This window comes from Ochotona princeps, chromosome 6 (genome assembly GCF_030435755.1).
Source record: "Ochotona princeps isolate mOchPri1 chromosome 6, mOchPri1.hap1, whole genome shotgun sequence".
Taxonomy (NCBI): Eukaryota; Metazoa; Chordata; class Mammalia; order Lagomorpha; family Ochotonidae; genus Ochotona; species Ochotona princeps.
This window is the reverse complement of record NC_080837.1, coordinates 38,354,276-38,373,766: the sequence shown is the minus strand read 5'-3', so window position 1 is coordinate 38,373,766 and position 19,491 is coordinate 38,354,276. Positions and strand designations below refer to the sequence as shown.

Sequence of the window (19,491 nt, the reverse complement as noted above, 5' to 3'; positions counted from 1 at the left end):
TCATTCAAATTGGATGAAATGAAATCTATTTTGATTTTCATTTGCATTTCTCCGATGGCTAGTGATCCTGAGCATTTTTTTCATGTGTCTGTAAGTCACTTGTATCTCGTTCTTTGCAAAATACCTGTTCATGTCCTTTGCCTATTTCTTACTGGACTGTTTCAATTTTTGAGCTTCTTTTCAAATTTTATTTATTTTTATTTGAAAGGGAAAATTACAAAAGAAAGAAAGAGAGACAAAAAGAGAAGTCTTCCATCTGTTGATTCACTCTCCAAATGGCTAACAGCCAGACTAGTTCAAAACCAGGAGCTAGGAGCTTCTTTCAAGTCTCCCACTTGGGTACAAGGTCCCAAGCACTTGGACCTTTCTTTGTTGCTTTCCCAGACCAGGAGCTGAGAGCTGCATCATAAGTGGAGCATCCAGGACCTGACCCTGTGCTGAAATGGGATGCTAGCACCACAGATAGATGCTTAACCTGATATGTCATGGCACCACATCTCTAGTTTTTCAGTCTTGCCTTCCTAAGTCATTAACAGAAAATGTTCTTCATTGGCTTTCTTTATAGTTAGGGTTCAAGCACAGCCCACCAACCAGATCCACACATTCCATACTACTAGGGTAATCTGAGATCTAATGCAGAACAATGCAGGCAATGATTAATGGTGACGGTGAGATCCAGCATCAGCAGCAGTGAGCATCAACTGAGGGCATGTCTCTGGTGGTACCAGGAATAGCCCCTAATCAACCTGTACCTAAGCTGTTCCTGCACCATCAATGCTGGCCACCTTGATTTTTCACCTGGTTTACAAACCTGATTCTGGAGACTTCCTACTGAATGTGTGATCTACTTAAATCTCCCAACATACTCATTGCTGTGATTACAGCTCAGAACACAGACACTGCTGAGACAATGACTAATATTAGTGGCTAACAAATTTTAAACTCTTACCTGAATCAAATTGTTTTTAATAGCACTGGTGTTTAAAAGAACACGTTAGATTAAATCCAACAGTAAACCAAATGCTTCATGTACTATGCAATTACTGAAATAAGTTATATGTAAGTAGTAGAAGGTATTTTTTTGTCTAGCACCTTTTACATATACTTGTTATGAGTAAGAAACTTCCATCTTTTAATTCTTGCCTTCCTAAGACATAAACCAAAATGCTCTTCACTTAGTCTTCTTTATAGCTAGTGTTGAACAAAGGCCCGGAAAACAGCCTCATCTCTTCAGTTCTGACATGCATGAGTAACAGCGATCTGATGCACAATCTTCTTGGCAATGATGACACTAGAGGCATTAGTTTCAAGTATGGATTTCCAACACAGAGGAAAATCTTTTTAAAACTCTAAGCAAACATCTAAGAATCAAGAGGATATAACATTCTTAAAATCAAATTTGTCATGATAAAGGACTGGAGATTAAACAAAATTAACATTTCAGTCATCCTTTTTAAGCTGTGCAGGCATTTGTCAAAGACAAAGGAAAAGGAACATCTGAGAACACAGAGATTTGAAAGAGTAAGGAGAAGTTGGAAAATGCCAAAGAAGTCTGGTGCGGTTTGAGATTACAAGTCAACGAGCTCCTTCTTTCATGTCTTCCTAAATTCCTCTTGCTATATTTTGTGTCTTCTTCCTAGGAAATGCTGTGCCAATATGTGTCATCATCAAGCTACTGTTAGAGAATTTGTGCATATTGTGTTCATCTCCCTTATCATATGGAGCACTTGCTGAAAGGACTCTCAGCAGATAGTTCTAAAAACAGTAATAATTGAAAGAAATTTTTTTAAAAGGGGGGGTGACAAAACTAATAAGCAGAAGGAAAATGTTGAGCCCAACTTAAAAAACCGCAAAATGAGCTCATATGAGAACAATGACACAAAAAGTGAATCTTATGAGAAAAATGTCCTATGATCTGGAAAACAGATCCAGGAGCTCCTCCATGAAGAGGGTGACCTTGTTCCTTGTCTACCTTTGTTACAAAAACAAGAAGCAATATAGAATATAGGAGCAAAATAGAAAACAAAGCATTACATGACAGCTTAACACGGAGTTGCAGGTAGAAGTCTTGAGACACACCACTCCTCAGAAGGTGAGGCAAAACCTCAGAGAAGTGACTCTTGGGTCTGTATACCCTTTCTTTCTGCCTAGAAAACATACCTACAGGTATAGCAGCATTTTTGCACACCTAGACAAAAAAGACACAAAAAGAATATGGAGGAAGAAGACAGGAAAACATTAGCCACTTACTCCTGGATTTCTTCTTACTAAACAAAAATTAACTCCTTATTTGTTTAAGCCACAGTTAATAAAGTTACCTGATACTTGCAGCCAATGACATGCCCAAATAATATCCCATTCTACAGATATCCCAAAGGGAGAGAAAAGATGTGATAAAGGAAAAAATAGAATTTCCTGAAGAAGCAGTAAGCTTCAGACTGAGAAGGCCTACCAGGCATATAGGAGAAACATTTTTAATGTCACACATAAATATAGTCTGATAAAATGTGTTTACCCTCCCAACTACAGAAAATCCTGCATGCTGTCAAAGGGAAAGAATTCCACATCTAGAATCATCTAGAATTCAGTTTCCATCAAAGATTCAAAAAAGAAAAAAGAAATTTTAGATACACAATGTTCCAAAATTTATTCACATAAAAATTATCCATTGAGGGGTGATATTTTTCCCCAGAAAAATAATTCAAGAAAAATTACTTACGTAAGTAAATGGTGAATTGAATTTAAATAGACAACTAATTATATGACTAAAAATTTGCACTGAAATTCCTAAAGTGCAAGAAACAATATTTTAAAGGTAAAAAATAGTGACAGTATTCTGGAACTAAAATGTAATTCGTTAGTGATTTCAAGGTATACCAAAGGAAAGAAACTAGGAGAAAAGGGTAATAAAAACATATCAAAGATTCAGCCTTGTTAATACATGGAATTTTATAAAGTAATCACTGAAGTTGAGAAGACAACATATGTTTTGCTGTGTTAAGAACTTGAAGGTTGGGCTTGGCACAGTAGCCTAGTGGCTAAAGTCCTTGCCTTGCATGTGCCAGGATCCTATATGGGCACCGGTTCGTGTCACGGCAGCCCCCATTTCCCAACCAACTCCCTGTTTGTGGCATGGGAAATGGGTGGAGGACGGCCCAGAGCCTTGGGACCCTGCATCCCCATGGAAGACTCAGAGAAGCCTCCATGTTCCTGGCTTCAGATCAGCATAGATCCAGCCGCTGCTTCCACCTAGGGACTGAATCAACGGACAGAAGATCTCCCTCTCTGTCTCTACACCTCTCTCTATATTTAACTTTCCAATGAAAATAAATTTTAAAAAACCTAAAAAACAAAAAAAACCTGAGGGTTAACAGTTGAAGATCAGACATAAGATATTGAATTGCCAAACTACAAGATGACATAAAGTGAAGAAAAAAAAAAATCTACACACACACATATATAATCCAATTGCAGAAAAAGTTCAAAAGTTATCAGTGGCTGAAATAAATATAGACAAATTAAAAATCTTCATTAAGGTACAAATAATGATTTAATAATCAAAAAGAAAAAGATATCAGCAACAGAAATTCAGCTACACAATATTTGTGAAAGAGTTCAAAATTATCATAAAAAGACACTAAAGCAAAGGGACAAGACATAAATACTAACAAAAATAATGTGCAAAAGCAATCTCAGAGCATGCCCCACATCCAGGACTAGGGGTGGGTGGGAAACTGGGTGGGCTTCTTCCTCAATATCCCCCTTTACCTTGAGCCTTTTTACCCCAATTAATTATGTAAAGATTGTCCAAAATATAATAAATAATATATATATATGTATGTGTATATATATATATATATATATATATATATATATATAAAGGCAATATTCACAAGAAAAATGTAAAACTTTTTCTGGAATACATAGACAGGCATTCATACATGGTTACTCAGAGACGCAGTGGGTAGCAGCTTGTCCAACCTGACAATCGATAATAAAACCAAGTCCCTTACTGCCAAAGCAGTGCTACGGGGTAAACTCATCGCAATTGGAGCTCATGCCAAGGCCCAAGAGAGGCGCCAAACACAGGAACTAAACACACACCTCCAGGAATTGGAAAAACAACAACAGAAGAGCCCCACACACAATAGGAAACAAGAAATCATCAAAACAAGGGAGGAAATTAATCAGATAGAAATAAAAAAACTATACACAAAATCAATGAATCAAAAAGCTGGTTTTTTGAGAAGATAAACAAGACAGACACCCCACTAGCCCGACTGACAAAGAAAAAACAAGAGAAAGCAAGAATTAACAGCATCAAAAATCAAAAAGGCAACATAACAACAGACACTGCAACCATTAAGAACATAATTAGAAATTACTACAAAGCACAGTACTTCAACAAATCAGAAGACCACCAAGAAATGGAAAAGTTCTTAGACTTCTACCACCCGCCAAAACTTAGCCCAGAGGCAACAAACGACCTGAACAAACCCATAACTGAAGCAGAAATTGAATCAGTGATTAAAGACCTCCCAACAAAGAAAAGCCCAGGCCCAGACGGCTTCACTACAGAATTCTACAAAACATTCCGAACAGAACTAACCCCAATCCTCTACAAACGCTTCAATACAATAGAAAAGGAAGCAACCCTTTCAAACTCATTCTATGAAGCCAACATTACCTTAATCCCAAAACCAAACAGAGAACAAACAGAGAAAGAAAACTACAGACCTATCTCTTTGATGAACATTGATGCTAAGATTCTCAACAAAATCCTAGCCAATAGAATTCAAAAACACATCAGACGGATCATTCATCCAGATCAAGTAGGATTCATCCCTGGAATGCAGGGATGGTTCAACATTCGGAAATCCATAAATGTGATACACTACATCCAAAAACTGAAAAACAAGAATCACATGATAGTATCAATAGATGCAGAAAAAGCTTTCGACAAAATCCAACACCACTTCCTGCTAAAAACCCTAACCAAGGTAGGCATAGATGGAAAAATCCACAACATAATCAAAGCAATATATGAAAAACCCAACACCAGCATCATACTGAATGGAGAAAAGCTGGAACCCTTCCCACTGAGATCTGGAACAAGACAGGGATGTCCACTTTCTCCACTACTATTCAACATAGTCCTAGAGGTACTCGCTGAGGCCATAAGACAAGAAAAAGAAATCAGAGGAATCCAAATGGGAAACAAAGAAGTCAAGCTCTCACTATACGCAGATGATATGATTCTTTATGTAGAAGAGCCAAGAGACTCAATACAGAGACTGCTAGAACTTATACGAGAGTTTGGTAGAGTGGCAGGGTACAAAATTCATGAACAAAAATCAATAGCCATAGTGTATGCGAACAGCCACAAGATGGAAAAAGATTTAACCAGCAAGATACCATTCAAAATAACAGAGAAAAGTATGAAATATCTGGGAATAAATCTAACCAAAAATGAAGGAGACCTATTTGAAGAAAACTACAAACTACTTAAAAAAGAAATTGAACAAGACCTCAAAAGATGGAGTAACATCCCATGCTCCTGGATAGGTAAAATCAATATCATTAAAATGTCTATATTGCCAAAAGCAATATATACATTCAACGCAATCCCAATCAAATTGCCCAAAACATTCTTCATGGAACTGGAAACAATGATCCAAAGGTTCATCTGGAAACACAAAAAACCACGGATAGCTAGAATCATCCTGAAGAACAGGAACTTAACAGGGGGAATCACAGTTCCAGACCTATGGACATACTATAGGGCAGTGGTTATCAAAACAGCCTGGTACTGGCACAAAGATAGAGAGGAAGATCAATGGAGCAGAATAGAAACACCAGAAGGGAACCCACACAGATACAGCCAAATAATCTTTGCCAAAAAGACAAACAACAATCCAGGCAAATGGGAAGGTCTGTTCAATAAATGCTGTTGGGACAACTGGTTAATAGCCTGCAGAAACAAAAAGATAGACTCACATCTCTCACCATACACCAAGATCAAATCTAAATGGATAAAAGATCTAAACCTACATCCAGAAACCTTCAAACTTTTGGAAGAAAATGTTGGAAATACTCTGCAAGATCTAGGGGTAGGTCCCTACTTCCTAAGAAGGACAACAAAAGCAATAGAAATCAAGAGCAGAATAAACAAATGGGACCTCATCAAACTAAGAAGCTTCTGTACAGCAAGGGACATAATCAACAAAGTAAAAAAGCAACCCACAGAATGGGAGAAGATCTTCGCGCACTACGTAGGTGATAGAGGGCTAATCTCCAGAATATACAAAGATCTCCAGAGAAACCAAAACACCAGAACAAACAAGCCACTCAAGAAATGGGCACGGGAAATGGGCAAACACTTCACAAAGGAACAAACCCAAATGGCAAACAAGCATATCAAAAAATGCTCAAGTTCCCTGGCAATAAGGGAAATCCAAATTAAAACATCAATGAAGTACCACCTAACGCCAGTAAGACTGGCCCACATGAATAAAAGCACCAACAACACTTGTTGATGAGGTTGCAGGGAAAAGGGAACCCTACTCCACTGCTGGTGGGGCTGCAGGCTGGTACAGCCTCTATGGAAATCAGTATGGAGAACATTCAAACAACTCAAATTCAACATACCGTATGATCCAGCAATAGCACTCCTAGGAATATATCCAGAACACTTGTTTTATGAGAAACCAACATGCACTCCTATGTTCATAGCAGCACAATCAGTAATTGCAAAAACATGGAAGCAGCCAAAATGCCCATCAGCAGAGGGCTGGTTCATCTACTCCATGGAATACTACTCAGCTATTAAAAAAAACAAAATGCAGTTCTTTGTGGCCAAATGGGCCAAACTGGAAACCATAATGCTAAGGGAAATGAGCCAATCACAAAAGGTTAGATACCACATGTTTGCCTTAATTTAAGATGATATGATGTTATGTGTAACACTGCAGGCCCCGGTCTCCCAAGGATTAACTCCACAGCTTAGCTTGTTTCTCAGAGCGTAACAGGATTGGCAATTTTGGCCTGATACATCTAGCCACTGGCTTAACCGCAAGTTCCTGCTTCCTATTTGTCAAGTTATCTGCCAAGGGATTGGATAAACACTGGGAGGAACTCAAGGGATTTAGGGTGGCCACTAGAGGATTGGATAAACACTGGGAGGAACTCAAGGGATTTAGGGTGGCCACTACTGGGAGGAACTCGAAGGATTTAGGGTGGCCACTTGAGGACTAGATAAACACTGGGAGGAGCTAGGCAGAGTATAAAAGAAAGCCTGGAGTTTCAATAAAGATCAATCTATCATCGATCGGCATTCTGTGTACTCAGTGTTATCTTGTGTTGTCTCACTGCGTTGTCCTTTTTGTAACCCTAGTCCCTCCGCTCAGCTCGGGGTACGTGGCGACACGGGCGTTGCCAACATAACATGTTATGTTATGTATGTTATATGTTGTGTATAAACTAAAATTGAAATGTCAATGAGGTAGTCACAGAAGGTGGTTAAGAACTCGCATTTACTTTTAACATATTGGTTACTCATTACTATGTCAATTAACTCCATAATGATGTAAATTTTTGCTGATGGTATGTTGGAGTTTTTAATTGATCGGGATGATACTCTGCTGGCTCTGTCTTCAGACCAGAGAGGGTATACCTAAGAAGCCGTTGAACTTGACTGGACAATAAGATGCTGGACTTTATGTTTGGTATATGCTTGCAATGGGGGAATCTCAACTGAACTTGAACTGTGGTTATACAACAAGGTGGAGGAATCCACCATGGTGGGAGGGTTTGGGGAGGGGTGGGGAGAACCCAAGTACCTATGAAACTGTGTCACATAATACAATGTAATTAATGCATTAAAAATAATTTAAAAAAAACAAGTCCCTTTTAGTCTTAATGTCAAAAACTTTTCTTAATCAAACAAGAAAATTACCATAGATAAGTCAACCTAAATTATATCAGAATAATGTGTCATCCCACTCTCATCCTTACTTCACACAAAGTAACACCTTCATCCATTCCCAATCAGCCAGCACAAGACCCTCCCATCACAGCAAATATGATTCCAGAGGTTATAATCTGTGACAGTATGTAGACTTGCTTGTGGTGTGTGGGAAAGGGTAGGAAATATTCTGTTTCCATATGACCTCTTTAAATGGAACTCACTGTTAACAATTTAAAAATGTGCTATTTCTCATAAAAAAAAAACCTGAGTTTCCAGATTCTCTTGAGAAACTAGACAATTCAAGCAGTTGATGTTGAATGCTGGCTGCCACTGAACAGTCACTTCCTTCCATTGCACTTGGCTACTTACTCTTGGGTGCTAAAGCAGAAACTGTCTTCCAAATCTGTGTCTTAAGCTGGGCTTCCTGGATGCAGAAGCTGAGACAAGAATTCTTGCTCAAGAGACTGATGGGGGTCGTGCCATTAGAAGCACGAGCATGAGGAGGTGAGCACAGAGCCAGGTCAGGATGTGCTCTGGGCTGAAGGCCAGCTTCAAAATGGTTCCTGGGGAAACTCCACAGCATAAACCACACCAAAGGGGAATCCTGTTTGGGGGAACTGGGAGAGAGGAAGCTGCATGCCCTTAGCATGGGGTTGGGGATGGACTCAAACAGGCATCAGCTAAAGGGCATCTGGGCAGGACGCCAACTTCATTCACTTCATCAAGTCTCCATTCAATAGAGGAGAATTAAATCCAGACAATGTGACTAAATGCTTCAAGGATGATGGGAGAGTCTACTTCTTTGTGAAAGTACAGAATCCTCCTACATGTTTAAAAGGCAAATGCATGCAAATACCAGGCTACTGCTCTCCTTATATGAACTGTACTCCTTATGTGATATCTTTGTCCCCCAGATTACATGCTGCCCTACTTTCAGCTCAGTCCTTGTCTCCCCTCACCAGACTCTCCAGGGAATGAGAAACTCCAGGATAGGAGCTTCTCCAACTGGATAGGAGACAGATGGTACTCTCTAGGGTCACTTAAGACTACACAGAAACACCTAGAAGTCAATTTAGGAGTAAGAAGAGATGTCCAAAAGGACACAGATAAACATTCAAGTGTCATCAGTATTAAACCATCACAGGCAGAGGTATGATATCCAGGGTGTTGTTACTCTTTTTTATTTTTATTTTTACCTTAGCAGTGTTCAACACTTTGTGATATTTGTTTCATTTATTAACATTACATATATATATAAACATACAGAATTATTTTCTTGAAAACAGTGGTAGATATCATAACAACTCTTAAAAGCATAAAATAATCCTTTCAGAGTAGGTAATAAATTGACAAACAATATACTTGAAAGCTTATAAAATAAATGTGTAAAACAGGATTATTTTTAAAGCCAGAAACCATTATCTCATAATCTGAAAAATTCTTGTAAATTTGTAATAATGGGTCAATAACATAATAAAGAAATCAAAACTATGAAATGCAGAAGCCGTCACCCATGAAAGTCTACATACCTCACAACAGGGCAGCACGGATTCTTGGTCATCTAAATCCTTCAGAAGTTCAACCAGTCTTTTCTTCTCTTTGTCAGTCATAACCACTAGGTCTCTTGAGTTCTTGGCCAACTAAAGAATTTATTAATGGAAAATATTAAACATTTAGAGCAATTTAGAGTTCAAAAAAATAAAAATGAAACTTATGGCTATTACAATATAAATACACAAGGTAACATTTGGGAGATTTGGCATTTTACAATTGCTAGGTAATTTTGTTCTGTGGCAACTTATTCGTATAGGGTCATTTTACAAACAAAAATATTCCCACCAAGTAGGTCCTCTCTTATTAACCATTTCAATAAACATTTCATTTCTTAAAATAAACTTAGCAGTGTTCAAAAAAATATAAAAGCATCTCTAGAAGTTTATAAAAAATAGAATTAGAAAATAAATTTATTCTGCTGCAAAAAATTGTGAAATCCATGTATATTTTTTCCATGGTACACACTTTATACAAATTTACAAGATCTCTCATATGCATGAATTTCAAAAAACTATAATAACATAAACTTATTTTAACTCCATTTTCATAAGCTTTTTGAAGTACTAAAGATACCTAGGAAAAAGGAAATACATAAAATACAAGTACATATACATTTCACAGGCAAAAAACATACTTGCTAAGACATCTGTAAGAAATCTTGCCAATTCTCTGGCATATCTTGAGTAAGTGAAATTGCTTTTTTTTAACGTTTTTATTTATTTCTTACTTACTTACTTTGAAGGCATAGTAGCAGAGAAAGACAGGAACAGAGAGCTTCCACCTACTGGTTCACTCCCAAAACATCAACAACAGAGGGGAATGGGCCAGGCAGATTTAAGCCAGGAGCCGGGAACTGCATCTGGGTCCATGTGGGTGTCAGAAACCCTAGTACTTAGACCATCATTTGCTCAGTTACAGGCACATTAGCAGGAAGCCAGATCAGAAGTGGAAGCGGGACTCCATCCCAGAAAGCCAGTATGAGATGTAGGTATTCCAAGTGGCAGCTTACAGAAACCAGAACAGCCACTCCTGAAACTGCTGCTAAATGTCAAGAATATCATGCAAAGAATTTAAATAAAGATTCTATTATTAAATAAAGTTTCTATTATTAAAAGGGAACTCTAAGGCGAGGCTGTTGTCTGTATGAATAAGAACTTGGGATACTGGGTAAATCACTTTACTTGGAAACTAAACTAAATGACTATGCCGTGGCCAGTACAAAAAAAATAGACCAAATAGAAGGCTTCCTGAAGAAAATCATATGAAGATGGAACACAGAAAACTCAAGAGTTCCAGAGGCCAATCCTAGCAGTGGCGAGCTGATACATGAATCTACTATGCCTGGAAGTGATAGTCAAATTTTGTTAAACAGCATCAGATCTAAAGTATGAGGAACTGCCTCACTCTGTCCTCTTGTTAACATTTCACACCTGCCAATGCAGTTTCTAGTGACAAGCTGCTCAGGTCACTTGCCATTAGCCTTCTGCCCAGCCCATGTCTATTCTGGTTGTAAGGTAATTAGCATGTGATCTAATATGGGAGCCCCTGTGCTCCTGATTAGTCTGAGTTTGCCTCAAAGACAAACCAAGTCAACCTGTGGGACCTGCAAGATCAAGGAAGAGCTTCTGAAGCAAGGGGCCAATCAAGGCCAGTGAGTGACCAGTTCCAGGAGGTTCACCAGGTTATAGCCAAACACCTGGTTCTCAGCCTCCATCTGCTGCTGTTCTGCCAGGAGCATTTTCCATTCAGAGTTCTAGAGGCATGGGCTATAAAACCAGTCTTGCTGCCTTTTTTTTTTAATGCTAATATGTGACTTATATTCCATGAAACATTGTCCAAAGCTAGTACCTCAATAAATTACTTTTGGATTGCAAAAATTAAAGGATTTCTGGGTGATGATTCAATGCTAGGTGCCTGTTGGTACCTTTTAAAAGGGATCAGAATAGGATAGAACATATCAGGCTAGGACAGAATGGCTCAAGCAGGTGGGTTCCTTCTCCCCACATAGGAGTCCTGGACTGAGTTCCTGCTCCCCGTCCCCATGTTGGCAGGCCTTGTGATCACTTCGAGAAACAGCAGATGGATGAGAGCTCTTGTCATCCCTGTTCACTCTGTGTGTGTGTCTGCCTCTAAACTAAATGAATAAAAAATAATTTTAAAAAATCATTACAGAATAGAAAATAATGAAGATACGCATTGGTTTACAAAACTTTTCTTTTAGTCATTCACATGGATTTATCATGATCAGAAAGTGTTTAAAAACACTGAACATACCATTACTATTTTAAAACTAATTTAGTCCTTATTTCTACCTTGCAATTTTCTAGTTACATACCTCAATGTTTCTCTTAATAAAATCCTGGTTGTGTTTACCCTTGAGCTCCAACTTTTCTGTATTTGAGGAAGGTTTCTTTTCAGCTTTGACCAATGAATCGTGTCTTTCCATATCATCAGTAAAATCTAGTTTTCAAAAAGTTAATAGTAAAAAGTTAACATAAAATTTTTCTCCCAATTAGAATTTTAGAGTCTATCAAAACTTCACTCTATGCATCTATTAACTTTTTATGAAATATAAATAAAACATACATAAAAGAATTAATGTCTAAATTCCAGATCCAGGAACTTAATGTATAGAGATACTTTTCTTAACAGGCAAGTAAGCTGAGCCCGGCGTGGTAGCCTAGTGGCTAAAGTCCTCACCTTGCACACACCAAGATATCATATGGGTGCTGGTTCATGTCCTGGCCACCCTGCTTCCCATCCAGCTCCCTGCTTGTGGCCTAAGAAGGTAGTCAAGGATGGCCCAAGGCCTTGGGACCCTGCACTCACATGGGAGACCCAGAGGAGGCTCCTAGTTCCTGGCTTCAGATTAGCTCAGCTCTGGCAGTTGTGGCCACTTGGGGAGTGAATCAGCAGATGGAAGATCTTCCTCTCTGTCTCTCCTCCTCTCTGTATAACTGATTTTTCCAATAAAATCAATAAATAAATAAATCTTTTTTAAAAAAAAAAAGTAAGTTTGCTACCATAATTTACAATGAAGTTCTGATAAAACTCCTTGAATTATTCATTAGACATTGAGTTATCATATATTAAACTTCCTACTACTGATTCCTTATGAATAACAGGAAATATGTACAGAACTTGACAGTATATATGGAAAGAATAAGTCACTATGTGACAAAGACTAAAGTCTTTTAGGTCTTTTTTTAAGATTTATTTACATTTATTGGAAAGGCAAATCAGATTTACAGAGAGAAAGAGCTGGTTCACTCCTCAAATGGCTGCAATGGCTAGAACCGAGCCAATCTGAAGCCAGGAGCCAGCTCTCCCATATGGGTGCAAGATCCCAAGGCTTTGGCCCATTCTCTGCTGCTTTCTCAGGCTGGATTGGAACTGGATCAGCAAAGACATGAACCAGCACCCATATGTGATCCCAGGGATTGCAAGATGAGGATTTAGTCATTGAGTTATCATGCTAGCCTCCAATATGTAGGTTTTTAGTCTTTATGGGAAATAAAACTTTCCCTTAAAGATCATTTTAACTTGGCATCACCCTTTCTGAACAATAAACCTTGAACTCCAGCTTGTCTTTTGGAAGAAGTTTAGAAATAAGTGTCCTGGACCTACCTCCCATCCTTACACATTCCCACAGTCCATGCCAGATTATTGGTTTTTCTCAACATTTCAGAAGAAGCTCATAAGTAAAGCTCTTAAATATCAGATCCTGAGGGCTTCAAGCAAGTAGCAGAGCAAGGACAAAAGCTTTAGGTCTCTTTTTGTCTCATGCTTAAAATACTGAGAGCAGATACCAACACCCTGCATTCTTCCTCAGTTATTCCAACTCCATTCAGGCCCAGAGCCTACCCACTCTCATCTGTGTAAACTCTCAGCCTGTGCAGGGGGGGCTCTCTTCCCTTTCTGGCAGATCTGTCCCTGAATAAAACTGTGCCTCTGAGTTCATGTTCTGTTTCTATCTCATTCTGTCTCCTTTCTCTTTCATCTTAAATCCTTACAGAATACAAAACATACTTGTAGAGGGTGGCATTACTGTGTGGTATATTAAACTGTACCTATAACACCAGAATCCCATATGAGCTGGCCCAATTCATGCTCCAGCTGTTCCACTTTCAATTCAGCTCCCTGCTAAGGTATCTGGGAAGTAACAATAGATGGCACAAAGGCAGTGTTCCTGCCCCACATAGGATACCCAGAGAAAACTCCAGGCTCCTGGTTTTCATGGCCTGGTGATAGCTGCTGGCAACAATGCCGCAATATGGGAATGAATCAGTGATTGGAAGATATCTATCTCTCTCTCTCTCTTTTTCTCTTACCTTCTTCTTCCATTCCTCTCCCTCTTTCTTTATAACTCTACCTTATAAATACATAACAAAGGTATCTTCAAAAAATACTTGCAGACCACTGTTCCTTTAAATAAATACCTTGTTTTTACTGTTTCGCTATAAAAGGCCATGGGGCTGGCACCATGGCTGACTTCTGCCTATGGTGCTGGGATCCCATATGGGAGCCAGTTCAAGTCCTGGCTACTCAATTGCTCTCTACTAATGGCCTGGGAAAGCATTAGAGGATGGGCGAAAGCCTTGGGACCTTACACCCATGTGGGAGACCTACAGGAAGCTCCTGGTTCTGTTCAGCTCAATTCTGGCCATTATAACAATTTAGGTAGTGAAACAGCAGATGAAAGATATATATAGATATATAGATATGTCTTCCTCTCTGTCTATAACTCTGACTCACAAGTAAATCTTTAAAATTTTCTAATTAAAAAAATCAAGGTCATATAAACTTATATAAAAGTTCTTATAAATAAAAATAACACTCTCTTTACAAATGACAAATGGTGATCATCTACAAAATAAGACAAACCATCACATTAAAGCCCAAAGTGGGAAAAATGTATCAGTAACTAACCTAGACATCTATTAGGTGCAGTAACCACACTAACAAGGAATAAGGAAGCCATTTAATTGGCATATTTATAGCAAATTATCAAAGATTTCACAGGTTTAAACATTAAGGGATAAATTTTGATGAGGACAATTGGATATTTCTATACATATTCAGCATTTCCTGTGGCAATATTTACAATCTCACGAAGTAGAACATACCTTGATTAGCAGTCTGCATGTGTTTTTCATATTCTTCTGGAGGGACTTGAGTGTGAAACACTGAGAAAAACACGCCTTCATCCTTACAATGAGAAGGATCTAGCAATTTAAAAAATTATTTGTTCAATACTCACTAAATAATTAAGGTCTACAGTTATTTTAAAAAGAGGTAAGATCTAGTATTCTCCCCAATATATACCATCCCCACACACAATTTTTTTAAATGATGTGAATGTCACTTCTAAATAGAAATGATAATCACTTTTGTGCACATGAATCACAAACACAACTTAGAGAAATCAGTACGGTTAGAAAGCTTTTTTCTAGAAACTCAATGTGAAGAGTGTGACACAAGAGTGTGATAAAATATTCTTTCTCTGCAGAGATAATGTACTCAAATCCTAATGTCTAGAGTACACAGATACACATGCTAAATAACTACACACCTGATCTTAGCCAAAAGGCCAAGAATCAATGCTGAATAACTATAATTGTGTTTCTCTTCCTTACTTTAGATACTCCTGGGTAGAGATTTCAAATACATGATCAGTCATAACGATCAAAGAATGTGTTTGGAAGAGAAAACTTTAGGAGACCCCTATCTGTTAATTTTCTTTTGCAATTTATTCTCTTCCAATCTCCATAAAGAAAATGGGACACTGTGTTTTCCAAATTCTTTTAAATCTATTTCTTTTTATATTTTTCTATTGGCAACTTAGACACTGCATATTTTCAAGAAACTGCTAACATAAATATATTTATTTTCTCAAAGTTTGTCTCAATACTTCATATGAGAGAGTCTTCCCAGAAGAAGTTACTGAATTAGAAAATAATCATTTGGAAAACTTCATAGTAATAACTGATGCAGGGAAGAGTCATCAATGAATAATGAAATCAGTGGATAAACATTTGAGGACTAAGAAGATAATAGCTTCAAAGTATCTTCCCACAAGGTAATTTACTAATTTCAAGAGAAAAACATAATGACCTTACAGTGAAGAAAAATGGCAGACAACATCTTAACCAAGAGATCAAAATTAATACCACAATAATGGGGAAATCAATATCATGTATTTCCTGTAATAGTCTATCAAGTAAGACACGGTCTCACTTCTCTGGGATTCTTGCAAAAAATGCATAACCTGAGCCTACCACGCCTAAACAAATCCAAAGTGGAGGACTTACTACAATATAACAGACTTACGGCTTCAAAACACCAGTGTCCTAAGATAAAAGAAGACCAAAAACAACTAAATGCAATGCACTATCTTAAGTCATCTCTTGCTAAAAAACAATATTAGTCCAAAAATCAGAAAGGGGGGGAGAATGCAGTAAATGTTAACATTTGGAAAAGCTGGATAAAGGATATCTGAGAATCCTGTGTACTTTTCTTGCAATTTTAAATCTGAAATTACATCAAAATAAAATGTTAACAGGAAAAATTTCAGTCTCCTCATTACAAACATCTATACGAGGGGGAAAAAAAAAACATCTCCCTGTAGAGATCAAGGATCAAGCGTGGAAGAGAAGGATGATAAGATGTTTCTTGCCATCTCAGAAACAAATTAAACTCACCCCAGATAAAGGAGGAGATGTTACAAGGACATATCAGAGCATGAACAAATGTATAAACACATAAATGAGGAGGCTTCCCGGAGGTGAAAAGAGATTCACTATAGGATGATGGAACCCAGAACAGTCTAGGCTGTGCTATACTGAACTCCTGAAGCTTGGGGAACAGACGTGGCACACAGCTGCTCACCATCTACCCCAAAGAGCTGCAAAGCAGCAAGGCCATACATACATACAGGAAGACAGGGTCTGACGTAGTCACACACCTGCCACACCACGCCACACAGCCAGCCTGTGACATGGAAGGCAACAGAATTTCCCACATTGCCCCCTGAGGTAATGATGAAAGGATGGGGTAGATAGCAAGCCTCAAAGCCAGGGAGGATGCCAGGACCCATGTACATGAGTAGCATTTGCTAGCAGATGACAAAAGGCTAAATGTGAATAACCATTGTCAGCAGGGGCTCAGCCTGGGTTACAGACACAGATCAAGCAAGACAAGACGCCTCTGAGAGCAGAGCAAGGACCAGAAGTGCTTCCTTCCCGATTGCACCCCAATGAAGCAGGATGCTCCACAATCCTCCTCCTTAGTAGGGATGAAGAAATTTTGAGTAACTCAGCATTTATTTGGAAAAACTGAACTTTCTTGGAAAAGGCTAAGTTTTGCACCAAAAATAACCTCTCCTCAATGGTTCCCCCTCTGCAAAGATGGAGGTTCATCAGTCAACCTGAGTTCAGATAGGGAAAAACAGCCCTAACACCAGAATATCTAAGTCACACTGTAGAATCTTAAGTCCCATTACACAAACACCTACTGGCAGAATCTGAGAGAAATGGCCTCTGTGTTAATAGAAAGGGATAGGAAAGAGCTATCAGTGGCCATGCAAATGTCACCTCTAAAAGCAGGACCGACCTCGGTATAGAAGGACGGCAGGCCACCACGTCCTGCCCCTTAAACCAGAGGTTAAGGGAACGCAGCAACCAAAAAACCATCAAACACAGCCTGGTCAAGCATGTCTGTTTATTGCAAAGCAAGAACAATCTTTTGTAGCCCAAGAAAAAGGGGAAGGCAGAAGGACATCTCCCAGCAATCCTCCCACCAAACAATGGCACTGTAATTGGCCAGAAGGCAGCTCTCTCTCTCTGGAGCCTCCAGTCCTGCTGCAGTCACAGACACTACATATGGTTGGCATGTAATGTGGAACTTCACCGACTTCTCAGAGCTTATTATCAAGAAAGCCCCAGTACAGCTTCCAAGGACAGAGAAAGAAGACTAGGGTACAGCACACTGCTCTTGCCTGTATGGCCAATAATCAGCTCTGGTCGAGGTCCCTGTGTGCCAAGACCATTGCCGGGGGTTCCCCCAGGGAGACAGTGTGCCATGTCCTTAGGACCTCCTACATGGGCCAAGTAGGCAGAGATCCAAGGATGATCTCCCACAGCAATCTGCCAGCATGCAGATGGACAGTGACAGACTGGAGGCAGATGCACCGTACACTCTTGGCAAACACCAGCTGTGGATGGATTTCACCTCCCTGAAAGACAAAGAAACAGAAGGGGAAACAGAAAATGGAAACATAACAGCCTCCTGGCAATCAGCGGGAAAGCAGACATTTTGAGTTTATTATAAAATCACTGAATACTCTTTGACATACTTAGTACAAAGACCACATGACATTTGCTATGCTAGAGAAAAATGTCATAAGACAGCTGATATAAAGCCAAGAGGTAAGATTTAAAATTAAGGACAAAGGAGGAGGAAGGTGGATGATAATGGAAAGAATTGCAAGGAAACCACTATGAAAATGTGCCTTTTAACAGCCTAGTTTAAAAATAGATACTCACAGGTCCGGCGAGATAACTTAGTGGATAAATCCTCACCTTGCACGTACCAGGATCCTATATGGACTCCAGTTCTTGTCCCAGCTTATTCATTTCCTATCCAGCTCCTTGCTTGTGGCCTGGGAAAGCAGTAGAGCTGGCCCAAAGCCTTAGGACCCTAAACTTACATAGGAGACCCAGTAGAAACTCTGAATCCTGGCTTCAGATTGGCTCAGCTCCAGTCATTGTGGCCATTTGAGGAGAGACCCAACAGACAGAAGATTTCTGTCTTCTTCTCTGTAAATCTGCCTTTCCAATAAAAATAAATAAATCCTCGCAAGGATACTCGCTGCCTTAACTAACAGGTATGCCCCCAGGCCTTAACTGGTTTCCTGCTTGGCTGACCTGCCTTTCATCCTCTTTCCCTGTTCCCCCACCATCTCCCTCCCTTCCTTCCTCCTTCCCTCCCCTTTTCTTCCCTTTCCATTCCTTCCTTTCATTTGTGTAATGCTCCTTTGCTTCTTCTTTTCTATCTTTTTCCCATATGGATCATGACCAATTATAGCCTTCCATAATAATTTGCAGCTTACACCTTGAGTTGAAGTCGATTAAATGAACAATATGTTTTTCTATTCTCAGGAAGTCAAAAATAAAAGTGATGTGTGTCCCTCTACCATGTGAAAGTTGAAATTACACTGCCTACACTCAGATTTTCTTCCTCCTAAAAAAGTTTGTTAATGCAATATGGAGTTTTAGATCTCACCTCTTTTTACTGAGTAATTTCTGATATCCTACTATTTGGATTAATAACAATTATTTTCACTAATCTGCTCAGAAATGACAATTTTTAAATGATTTAACAGTGGCAATACTAACTAATAATTCCTTTATATAGCAGCTTTACTAACACTGTATCTAAATTTTGATCCACTTACTGGTTGGCTAACGTATGTTTTCAAGCAAAATTTTTTCCAAAATCAGTATTAGTGGTGAACTATCTAGTCTCTGCCATAATAGAATGTCACTGTTACCTTTATGCATTATTAACAAGAATAATAAAAGATAACAAAGAGGGTTGCATGTGGCATAGCAAGCTAATTGTCTGCCTATGGCAATGGCATCCAATATGGGTGTCAGTTCATATCCTGCCAACTCTACTTTTGATCAAGCTTCCTGCTTGGACTGGAAAAACAGCAGAGGATAGTCCAAATCATTGAGCCCTGTATCCTCATGGGAGCCCTTCATGAAATTCCTGTCTCCCGGTTTTAGATCAGCACAGTTCTGGCCCTAAAGGACATCTGGGAGTGAAACAGATAATGGAAACTAAAGCGCGCGCGCGCTCTCTCTCTCTCTCTCTCTCTCTCTCTCTCTGATTCTCTTTCTATCCCCTGTCTACCTTAGTAATTCTGATTTTCTTTTTCCTTTATAATATTTATTTATTTTTATTGTAAA

At 38.9% G+C, this 19,491-nt stretch overlaps 1 protein-coding gene across 4 annotated transcripts in view; it reads right to left on the bottom strand.

The window, feature by feature from the left end:
• Positions 1-19,491, bottom strand: part of FSIP1 (fibrous sheath interacting protein 1) — a 196,456-nt gene that overhangs the window by 138,888 nt on the left and 38,077 nt on the right. For all 4 annotated transcript variants that reach the window (XM_058666088.1, XM_058666091.1, XM_058666089.1 and 1 more), the window contains exons 7-9: positions 14,647-14,745; positions 11,856-11,980; positions 9,496-9,606 (exon numbers count right to left, since the gene is read on the bottom strand). In XM_058666088.1, the coding sequence (XP_058522071.1) occupies positions 9,496-9,606; positions 11,856-11,980; positions 14,647-14,745 (335 nt within the window). The remainder of the gene's footprint in view (positions 1-9,495; positions 9,607-11,855; positions 11,981-14,646; positions 14,746-19,491) is intronic.